Source organism: Palaemon carinicauda, chromosome 2 (assembly GCF_036898095.1).
Source record: "Palaemon carinicauda isolate YSFRI2023 chromosome 2, ASM3689809v2, whole genome shotgun sequence".
NCBI lineage: Eukaryota > Metazoa > Arthropoda > Malacostraca > Decapoda > Palaemonidae > Palaemon > Palaemon carinicauda.
In genome coordinates this window covers 42,545,955-42,558,454 of record NC_090726.1, presented here as the reverse complement: position 1 = coordinate 42,558,454, position 12,500 = coordinate 42,545,955, and the positions used below count along the sequence as shown (strand labels likewise).

General features: G+C 32.5%; 1 protein-coding gene across 1 annotated transcript in view; it reads right to left on the bottom strand.

Annotated features, from left to right (window-relative positions):
* Positions 1-12,500, bottom strand: part of LOC137624242 (uncharacterized) — a 53,504-nt gene that overhangs the window by 2,312 nt on the left and 38,692 nt on the right. Inside the window, exon 3 of the mRNA XM_068354753.1 lies at positions 7,669-7,744. Within this exon, the coding sequence (XP_068210854.1) occupies positions 7,669-7,744 (76 nt within the window). The remainder of the gene's footprint in view (positions 1-7,668; positions 7,745-12,500) is intronic.

Genomic DNA, 12,500 nt, shown 5'->3' with positions numbered 1-12,500 from the left:
GAAAAAAATCTATAAATTTGAGATTGGAGTCGAAATTTGATGGGCTATGAAAGTTCCAAAACCACTGACCAGATCAATTATGTTTTTTCATAAATAAAATTTAATACTGACCCACCTACTTTTATTACATCATTTTCATCTGCCCATTAGATAGACTATCAAAATTTGCTGGCAGTGTTCCACAAAACAGAATGTTATATGTGGAAAATAGGCAGCAAAATAGGTCCACGAGATATATTGCATAAAGTCCACGAGGTGTATTGTATAACATACCTTTCTAAAGAGCTAAGGTTGACCACCTAAAATGTAATCTTACAAATGGTCAACTTCTCAAGTTTGTATTCTTATAATAAATATAAACTTCAGTTTAAATGCTAAATCACTGAAGAATACAGAATTATAAGCTTTACTTTGTCAGCAACTTAACCTTGCATTTGTACAAAAGATTTGAATTTCGAATCAAAATTATAAAGAAAGCAAGGCTTAATGGCTATCTGGTTGAAAACCATCCCTTTATCTACAGAAAAATAATTAAAAAAAAAAAGTTTTCAATACAAAGCAATTACATTATGTTCCTCACTAGTTTAAGATAGTCTAATCATATGAAATACTCCATCCTTGGGCTTATATCCTATCATTTAAATCACCAGACAAAACAGAAATGTTCTTCCTTCTACTCTTTCTTCACAGACAACCTAAAAATTCTAAAATTCACATTTTGTACCGTTTCTTCCATGCTTATATCATTCATGACATTACAAATAATGCTTCTTATATAACTTTTATTGTGATGAATATGATCAAGCCTGTCTATCAACTTTTGCTTAATCAATTCACAGAACATTCAACAGTCTTTCTCAAGGTATTTCCTCACTGGGCTCTTTTTCCCTGTTGGAGCCTTTGGGCTTAAAGCATCTTGCTTTTCCAACCAGGGTTGTAGCTTGGCTTGTAATAATAATAATATGCAAAACTCCTTCTCAATAACCCATAAACATTCAAAATCCCTTGCCTGAAGTATCTTTGCTTTTCTCTTTATTCTTACCACAATAACGCTCACTTGATACGAGCGGATTTTTTCTGTACGGAAATTTTTCCGCTCGTTGGGAGGCATGTCTTCAAATGAGCGGATTTTTTCCATACGGAAATTCTTCCGCTCGTTGGGAGGCATGTCTTCAAATGAGTGGATTTTTTCTGTACGGAAATATTTCCGCTCGTTGGAAGGCATGTCTTCAAATGAGCGGATTTTTTTCCATACGGAAATTCTTCCCCTCGTTTGGAGGAATGTCTTCACACAAGCGGAATTTTTCCGTACTGAAATATTTCTGCTCGTTGGGAGGCATTTCATCACATGATTGGCTTTCCCCAAAGCAGCCTCATAGTTTCTATAAGCCGCTACAATGGAACCGCGCGGGCTAGCAGTGCACGCGGTTAGTAAATCACTATCGCGCAGAAATTCTAGCGACCAGCGTGTGAAGGGCCTCATTAATCTTCATTGATTTCTAAACTGCGTGGACGAAACCGCGCGGCATAAATACGATCATGTGAAGCAAGCCTACTATGGAGTAAAAAGCAAAAAATCCGCTGTCTATGGCTATATAGAGCTTGTCTCATTACTCAGGAGTTCAAGGAGACTTAAACATAAGTATAGTGCCATAGCCGTGTACCATAGATTTTCACTGCCTTGGGTTAGAGTTCTCTTGCTTGAGGGTACACTCAGGCACACTATTCTATGTTTCCTTATTTCCTTTCCTCAATGAGCTATTTTTCCTGTTGGAGCCATTGGGTTTATAGCATCCTGGTTTCTTAACTAGGGTTGTAGCTACTACTACTACTACTACTACTACTACTACTACTACTATACTACTACTACTACTACTACTACTACTACTAATAATAATAATCTAATTCAATCAGACGCTATATGGCTCAATTGGTAAAGTCATCACTGCAGGCTTTGTTTCAGCTCAGGGCATAGGTTCGAATCCTTGCCCAGCCAGAGGCATTTATCATAAATGAATTTTCAATGGATATACATTCCCAAAGGTAGAATTCGATATTAAATGATATTGTGGTTGATATATACATATACATTATATATATATTATATATATATTATATATATATTAAATATATATATATATATATATATATATATATATATATATATTATATATATATAATTTATATATAAGCCTATATAATAAATATACATATATATATAATTTATATATAAGCCTATAATATATATATATATATATATATATATATATATATATATATTTATATTATATATAGGCCTATATATATACATATATATATAAATATATATATATATATATATATATATATATATATATATATATATATATATATATATATATATATATATATAATATATATATATATATATAAATATATATATATATATATATATATATATATATATATATATATATATATTTATATATATATATATATATATATATATATATATATAGCAAATAAATTTCTTTTTATCGTTCTGATATACCACTTAACATCCCTTTTATTATTTCTAAACAACTGCTGGATATAATTATTGAACAATGAATTGACATAAATCAAAATCCCCCCCCCCAAAAAAAAAAATCTGGATTTAAAAATAAACTGCTGTACTAGATTCTAATAAATGAATACTTAGCAATTAGTATAGCATATTTTATATATTTATTTTAATGTTACTGTTCTTGAAATATTTTATTTTTCCTTGTTTCCTTTCCTCACTGGGATATTTTACCTGATGGAGCCCCTGGGCTTATAGCATCCTGCTTTTTCAACTAGGGCTGTCTTAACAATTAATAATAATAATAATAATAATAAAAATAATAACAACAACAATAATAATGAAAATAACAACAACAATAATAATGATAATAATAATAATAATAATAATAAAAATAATAACAACAACAACAATAATAATAATAATGATAATAATAATAATGAATATAATAATAATAATAATAATAATAATAATAATAATGATGATGATGATGATGATGATGATGATGATGATGATAAAAATAATAAAAATAATATCAACAACAATAATAAGAATAAAAACAACAACAACAACAATAATAATAATAATAATAATAATAATAACAATAATAATAATAATGATATAAATAATAACAATAATAATAATAATAATAATAAAAATAATAACAATAATAATAAAAATAACAATAATAATGATAATAAAAATAATAACAACAATAATAATAATAGAAATAACAATAATAATAATAACAATAATAATACAAATAACAATAACAATAAAAATAATAAAAATAACAATAATAATAATAATAATAAACAATCTTTAAAATCAAATTCGAAACTATAACACCACCAGAAATATCAATATATATATATATATATATATATATATATATATATATATATATATATTATATATATATATATATATATATATATATATATATATATAATACTCTGTCTCCTCTGAAACATCGTACTACGCCTTCGTCTAGCAAACGCAAGTTAACAGCCCTAAGGTCCAGCATTCCTCCATGATTTAATTTGCTCCCGAATGAATGTCTGCACTACGCCAAATTACTGTATATGTCAGCCAGGGGTGGGGTGGGAGGGGTGGGGGGGGGTGGTGTGGGGTGGGGGGGGGGGGAGGTCACGGGGCTATGCCAATACCGGGCAAATACCTTTGGCCTATTCGTGAAGAAACTTTCACCCTGTGTTGACTAAATTTCTACCTTACGCGGATTGTCCTTGGAGTGGAGCGTGTTGTTGTTGTTGTTGTTCTTGTTGTTATCATTATTTTGTGTATTACTATCATCATTATGGATATTATTATTTCTATCATTATTAATATTATTGTTATTATCATTATTATTATTTTTAGAATATATTATTATTATTATTATTATTATTATTATTAGTATTATTATTATTGTTATTGTTGTTATTATTATTATTATTATTATTATTATTATTATTATTATTATTTTTAGAATATATTATTATTATAATTATTATTATTATTATTATTATTATTATCATCATCATCGTGATTATTATTATTATTATTATTATTATTATTATACGCTAAACTACAACCTTAGTAGGAAAAGCAGAATGCTATAAGCCCAAGGACTCCAACAGGGAAAAATAGCCCAGTAAGGAAATCAAAAAAAGAAATAAGTAAATTACAAGAGAAGTAATGAACAATCAAAATAATTTTTTTAAAGAACAGTAACATTATATCATATCTTTCATATAGAAACTATAAAAACTTAGAAAAAAAAGAGGAAGAGAAATAAGAATAGTGTGCCCAAGTGTACCCTCAAGCAAGAGAACTCATCCCAAAGACGGGGTAAGACCATGGTACAGAGGTTATGGCACTACCCAAGACTGGAGAACAATGGTTATATGGCTCAGTGTTAGGGTCCAGACAAAGTTCAAAAGTTTTAACTTGAAACTAATGATTTAATGTTTAGGGTTTTATTTTAATTGTTCATTACCTCTCTTGCAGTTTATTTATTTCCTTAGTTTCTTTCCTCACTGGGCTATTCTTTCCTGTTTGGGACCTTAAGCTTATAGCATCCTGTTTTTCCAACTAGGGTTGTAGTTTAGCTAATAATAATAATAATAATAATAATAATAATAATAATAATAATAATAATAATATTTCCTTTTCTCACAGGGCTATTTTTCCTTGTTGGAGCCCTTGAGCTTATAGCATCCTGTTTTTCCAACTAGGGTTGTAGCTTAGCTAATAATAATAATAATAATAATAATAATAATAATAATAATTCCTTTTCTCACTGGGCTATTTTACCCTATTGGAGCCCTTGGGCTTATAGCATCCTGCTTTTCCAATTGGCGTTGTAGCTTGGCTAATAATAATAATAATTATAATAATAACAATAATAATAATTCCTTTTCTCATAGGGCTATTTTTCCCTGTTGGAATCTTTGGGCTTGTATCATCCTGCTTTTCCAAATAGGTTTGTAGCTTAGCTAACAATAATAATGATAATAATGAAAATAATAATAATAATAATAATAATAATAAAAAAAATACTACTACTACTACTACTAATACTAATAATAATAATAATACTAATAATTTATCCTTAAACTTCAGTCACGAGTTTATATTTCATTTGTTCAACTAACGAAATTGCTTTAAAAACCAGGGTCGAATTTCAATGCGTAAAAACATTCTTTACATGATTAGATTTGATCTTTATTAATATATTAATAGAATATAAATTTCTAGTAGTTAATTTATATATTCTATAATGTTACATAAGGATATTAGAAGAATAATAGAGGAATATAAGAGGATCCAACCAGCGCCTCTATTAGAACCACGTTCTGCTCTAGTGTAGGTTGCCAGGTTGTCCTTTTCGGGCCAAAAAGTTCCAAATTTAGCCTTTTTTCGCGCTAGATACCTGAATTTGACCCTTTTTTGAAATGGTTAGCCTTTCATGCTATATTTTCGACCTTTTTCTACTATCATGTTGGCCTTTTAAAGCTGCAGTTGATCAGACGTTGGCCTTTTTCTCATTTGGAAAACCTGGCAACTCTGCAGTCTAATGTCTAGTCTGGCAACAGACACCAGAGTGAGTGAACCGGCCCCAATCTGGTTCTGGTTCAGGGGGTGAGGCATAGCCTTTGCAACGGCGCCCCCTCATAGATTCCTTTGTTGTGCCATACAGTTGTTGAATGGCAGAGCTGGACTCTTCTTCTTTAAGCTTGGGGAGGGGGGAAGCCTTAAGAAGGGTGGGGGGAAGGAAGCCTAGAAAATGGGGGGGGGGGAAGGGACAGTCAGTCGAAGTTTTGCAAGAGAGACTGACGCCATTGCTACCCGGTTTTAAGTTCACAGCTCCGGAGATGTGTACGTCCACTTTTTACGGGTTGCGTTGCAGATGTTATGCGGTATTGTTCTCTATGGTGCTTATGGGATTTATTTGTTTGTGATACGGAAATAGTTTGGTTTCTATTATTGGTCTTTATTTACTCTGATATCTTTTGTTTACGATTCTTGTCATCTTTCGTGCCTCTAACAAGTGACTGAAGATATTCTTAATAATAATAGACATACTATTTATAAATACATCTATTATCCTTTGGAAATAAATAAAAACAAATTGACGATTGACAAGAGAACGCGAAAATCGAAAAAAAAATAGCAAACAATTATTTTCAGAAATATTAAAAACAAAACATTAGATATTCCAATAAAAAAATTTATTTATGACCATATACTTCTCAACTTCCGGCTCTCAAGACCAAATATGAGTTAGAATAGACAAGTAAATAAATCAACAAACAAATAGCAGGATGTACCCAGCTCCTACATACTCTGCTTTGCATCCGGGAGCCTTAAATATCGAGGTCACGTGACCAAATCAGCATGCGAGAGAGGGGCGCCTGAAGACATGTCTTATGTCGTCCTAGGAGAGAGAGAGAGAGAGAGAGAGAGAGAGAGAGAGAGAGAGAGAGAGAGAGAGAGAGAGAGAGAGAGAGAATGTGTGTGTGTTTCTATAATTATTTGGATCGTAAAGATAAGTTTGAAAATGGAGATTGGTAAGAAATAATTGGCCTAGAGGGGCACTCAGTAGAGAGCATACCTTCGCCACGCCAATGTCTTATTTTACTCTTAATTCCACTGCGAACTTGTACTTCCATGTATTTTCTTCAAAATCTAATGGATTTGATATTGGGTCATACGCCATATGTCCACCAAGTTTGGTTGAAATTGGTTCATTAGTTTCCACGTAATAATCACAAGCAAAACATAAACTATCAAAATATTTGCCATTTACTTAACATTGCTATTAATTTCTAATCACTGCTACGTGCCTTTACTTTGATAAAATTTATCCAAAATGAATTTCTAATCACTGCTACGTGTTTTTACTTAGATAAAATTTATCCAAAATGATACAGATTCATTTTTTGGGTCATACCCAATATGACTACAAAGTTTGGTCAAAATCGGTGCAATAGTTTTTGTGTACAGTTGCTCACAAACAAATAAGTAAACAACAACAAGGGTGGATACGTACCCTGGAGAAGGCAATTAGGAAGAATATTTGACGCAAACACATAATTGGGTTATTGAAATTATGGCAAATTAAAAGATAAGAGTAAAAATAAATTCATCCACATATGATAAAACAAAACAATATCAGGAAATTATACAATAAGTCTGTCTTTCTTTCTATATGCATGCAAGCAACAATGCATTTGCACATGCAGTCATTTTTCCTCTATGATTGGCAAAATAATGCACAAGTAACAGTCAGAGCATCAAACACTCTCTCTCTCTCTCTCTCTCTCTCTCTCTCTCTCTCAAAAATTACTGCCTATAAATTGAACAAAAACAGAAACAAGGCATCTCTCTCTCTCTCTCTCTCTCCTCTCTCTCTCTCTCCCTCTCTCAAAAATTACTGCCTAAAAACTGAACAAAAACAGAAATAAGACATCTCTCTCTCTCTCTCTCTCTAAAATTACTTCCATAAAATGAACTGGATCAAAAACAAGGCACCTCTCTCTCTCTCTCTCTCTCTCTCTCTCTCTCTCTCAAATTACCTCCAAAAATTGGACTGAAGCAGAAACAAGAGAGACACCACTTACAAGAACAGGGTGACTGTAGTGGCTGTAAGGGCACCGGTGATGAAAGACGACAGAAGCCTGCTATCACAACGCATCCCTGAAGAAGAAGAAGAAGAAGGAACAACATTAAGATTTAGTATTTTGAAAGCTGTAAACAACAACATGATTTAGTATTTTGAAAGCTGTAAATAACAACATGATTTAGTATTTTGAAAGCTGTAAAACAACAACATGATTTAGTATTTTGATAGCTGTAAACAACAACATGATTTAACATTTTGAATGCTGTAAACAACAACATGATTTAGTATTTTGATAGCTGTAAACAACAACATGATTTAACATTTTGAATGCTGTAAACAAAAACATGATTTAACATTTTGAATGCTGTAAACAACAACACGACTTAGTATTTTGAAGGCTGTAAACAACACCAAGACTTAGTATTTTGAAGGCTGTTAACAACAGCACGACTTAGTATTTTCAAGGCTGAAAACAACACCACGACTTAGTATTTTCAAGGCTGTTAACAACAGCACGACTTTGTATTTTCAAGGCTGAAAACAACAGCACGACTTAGTATTTTCAAGGCTGAAAACAACAGCACGACTTTGTATTTTGTAGGCTGTTAACAACAGCACGACTTTGTATTTTCAAGGCTGAAAACAACAGCACGACTTTGTATTTTCAAGGCTGTTAACAACAGCACGACTTTGTATTTTCAAGGCTGAAAACAACAGCACGACTTAGTATTTTCAAGGCTGTTAACAACAGCACGACTTTGTATTTTCAAGGCTGAAAACAACAGCACGACTTAGTATTTTCAAGGCTGTTAACAACAGCACGACTTTGTATTTTCAAGGCTGAAAACAACAGCACGACTTAGTATTTTCAAGGCTGTTAACAACAGCACGACTTTGTATTTTCAAGGCTGAAAACAACAGCACGACTTAGTATTTTGAAGGCTGTTAACAACAGCACGACTTTGTATTTTCAAGGCTGAAAACAACAGCACGACTTAGTATTTTGAAGGCTGTTAACAACAGCACGACTTTGTATTTTCAAGGCTGAAAACAACAGCACGACTTAGTATTTTGAAGGCTGAAAACAACAGCACGACTTTGTATTTTCAAGGCTGAAAACAACAGCACGACTTAGTATTTTGAAGGCTGAAAACAACAGCACGACTTTGTATTTTCAAGGCTGAAAACAACAGCACGACTTTGTATTTTCAAGGCTGAAAACAACAGCACGACTTAGTATTTTGAAGGCTGTTAACAACAGCACGACTTAGTATTTTGAAAGCTGTTAACAACAGCACGACTTAGTATTTTGAAAGCTGAAAACAACAGCACGACTTAGTATTTTGAAAGCTGTTAACAACAGCACGACTTAGTATTTTGAAAGCTGTTAACAACAGCACGACTTAGTATTTTGAAAGCTGTTAACAACAACACGACTTAGTATTTTGAAAGCTGAAAACAACAGCACGACTTAGTATTTTGAAAGCTGAAAACAACAGCACGACTTAGTATTTTGAAAGCTGTTAACAACAGCACGACTTAGTATTTTGAAAGCACGACTTAGTATTTTGAAAGCTGTAAACAACAGCACGACTTAGTATTTTGAAGGCTGTCAACAACAGCACGACTTAGTATTTTGAAGGCTGTCAACAACAGCACGACTTAGTATTTTGAAGGCTGTCAACAACAGCACGACTTAGTATTTTGAAGGCTGTCAACAACAGCACGACTTAGTATTTTGAAGGCTGTCAACAACAGCACGACTAGTATTTTGAAGGCTGTCAACAACAGCACGACTTAGTATTTTCAAGGCTGTCAACAACAGCACGACTTAGTATTTTGAAGGCTGTCAACAACAGCACGACTTAGTATTTTCAAGGCTGTCAACAACAGCACGACTTAGTATTTTGAAGGCTGTCAACAACAGCACGACTTAGTATTTTCAAGGCTGTCAACAACAGCACGACTTAGTATTTTGAAGGCTGTCAACAACAGCACGACTTAGTATTTTCAAGGCTGTCAACAACAGCACGACTTAGTATTTTGAAGGCTGTCAACAACAGCACGACTTAGTATTTTCAAGGCTGTCAACAACAGCACGACTTAGTATTTTGAAGGCTGTCAACAACAGCACGACTTAGTATTTTCAAGGCTGTCAACAACAGCACGACTTAGCATTTTGAAGGCTGTCAACAACAGCACGACTTAGTATTTTCAAGGCTGTCAACAACAGCACGACTTAGCATTTTGAAGGCTGTCAACAACAGCACGACTTAGTATTTTCAAGGCTGTCAACAACAGCACGACTTAGCATTTTGAAGGCTGTCAACAACAGCACGACTTAGTATTTTGAAGGCTGTCAACAACAGCACGACTTAGCATTTTGAAGGCTGTCAACAACAGCACGACTTAGTATTTTGAAGGCTGTCAACAACAGCACGACTTAGCATTTTGAAGGCTGTCAACAACAGCACGACTTAGTATTTTGAAGGCTGTCAACAACAGCACGACTTAGCATTTTGAAGGCTGTCAACAACAGCACGACTTAGTATTTTGAAGGCTGTCAACAACAGCACGACTTAGCATTTTGAAGGCTGTCAACAACAGCACGACTTAGTATTTTGAAGGCTGTCAACAACAGCACGACTTAGCATTTTGAAGGCTGTCAACAACAGCACGACTTAGTATTTTGAAGGCTGTCAACAACAGCACGACTTAGCATTTTGAAGGCTGTCAACAACAGCACGACTTAGTATTTTGAAGGCTGTCAACAACAGCACGACTTAGCATTTTGAAGGCTGTCAACAACAACACGACTTAGTATTTTGAACAACACGACTTAGTATTTTGAAGGCTGTAAACAACAACACGACTTAGTATTTTGAAAGCTGAAAACAACAACACGATTTAGTATTTTGAAAGCTGTAAACAACAATATGATTTAGTATTTTGAAAGCTGTAAACAACAATATGATTTAGTATTTTGAAGGCTGTAAACAACAACACGACTTAGTATTTTGAAAGCTAACAACAACATGATTTAGTATTTTGAAAGCTGAAAACAACAACACGATTTAGTATTTTGAAAGCTGTAAACAACAATATGATTTAGTATTTTGAAAGCTGAAAACAACAATATGACTTAGTATTTTGAAGGCTGTAAACAACAACGACTTAGTATTTTGAAGGCTGTAAACAACAACACGACTTAGTATTTTGAAGGCTGTAAACAACAACACGACTTAGTATTTTGAAGGCTGTAAACAACAACACGACTTAGTATTTTGAAGGCTGTAAACAACAACACGACTTAGTATTTTGAAAGCTAACAACAACATGATTTAGTATTTTGAAAGCTGAAAACAACAACACGATTTAGTATTTTGAAAGCTGTAAACAACAATATGATTTAGTTTTTTGAAAGCTGAAAACAACAATATGACATAGTATTTTGAAGGCTGTAAACAACAACACGACTTAGTATTTTGAAGGCTGTAAACAACAACACGACTTAGTATTTTGAAGGCTGTAAACAACAACACGACTTAGTATTTTGAAGGCTGTAAACAACAACACGACTTAGTATTTTGAAGGCTGTAAACAACAACACGACTTAGTATTTTGAAGGCTGTAAACAACAACACGACTTAGTATTTTGAAAGCTAACAACAACATGACTTAGTATTTTGAAAGCTGAAAACAACAACACGATTTAGTATTTTGAAAGCTGTAAACAACAACACGATTCAGTATTTTGAAAGCTGTAAACAACAACACGATTTAGTATTTTGAAAGCTGTAAACAACAACACGATTTAGTATTTTGAAAGCTGTAAACAACAGCATGATTTAGTATTTTGAAAGCTGTAAACAACAACACGATTCAGTATTTTGAAAGCTGTAAACAACAACATGATTAGTATTTTGAAAGCTGTAAACAACAACACGATTCAGTATTTTGAAAGCTGAAAACAACACGATTTAGTATTTTGAAAGCTGAAACAACAACACGATTTAGTATTTTGAAAGCTGTAAACAACAACATGATTTAGTATTTTGAAAGCTGTAAACAACAACACGATTTAGTATTTTGAAAGCTGTAAACAACAACATGATTTAGTATTTTGAAAGCTGTAAACAACATGATTTAGTATTTTGAAAACTGTAAACAACATTAAGATTTAGTATTTTGAAAGCTGTAAACAACAACACGATTTAGTATTTTGAAAGCTGTCAACAACAACGTGATTTAGTATTTTGAAAGCTGTAAACAACAACACGATTTAGTATTTTGAAAGCTGTCAACAACAACATGATTTAGTATTTTGAAAGCTGTAAACAATAACACGATTTAGTATTTTGAAAGCTGTCAACAACAACGTTATTTAGTATTTTGAAAGCTGTAAACAACAACACGATTTAGTATTTTGAAAGCTGTCAACAACAACACGATTTAGTATTTTGAAAGCTGTAAACAACAACACGATTTAGTATTTTGAAAGCTGTAAACAACAACACGATTTAGTATTTTGAAAGCTGTCAACAACAACGTGATTTAGTATTTTGAAAGCTGTAAACAACAACACGATTTAGTATTTGAAAGCTGTCAACAACAACGTGATTTAGTATTTTGAAAGCTGTAAACAACAACACGATTTAGTATTTTGAAAGCTGTAAACAACAACACGATTTAGTATTTTGAAAGCTGTCAACAACAACACGATTTAGTATTTTGAAAGCTGTAAACAATAACACGATTTAGTATTTTGAAAGCTGTCAACAACAACGTTATTTAGTATTTTGAAAGCTGTAAACAACAACACGATTTAGT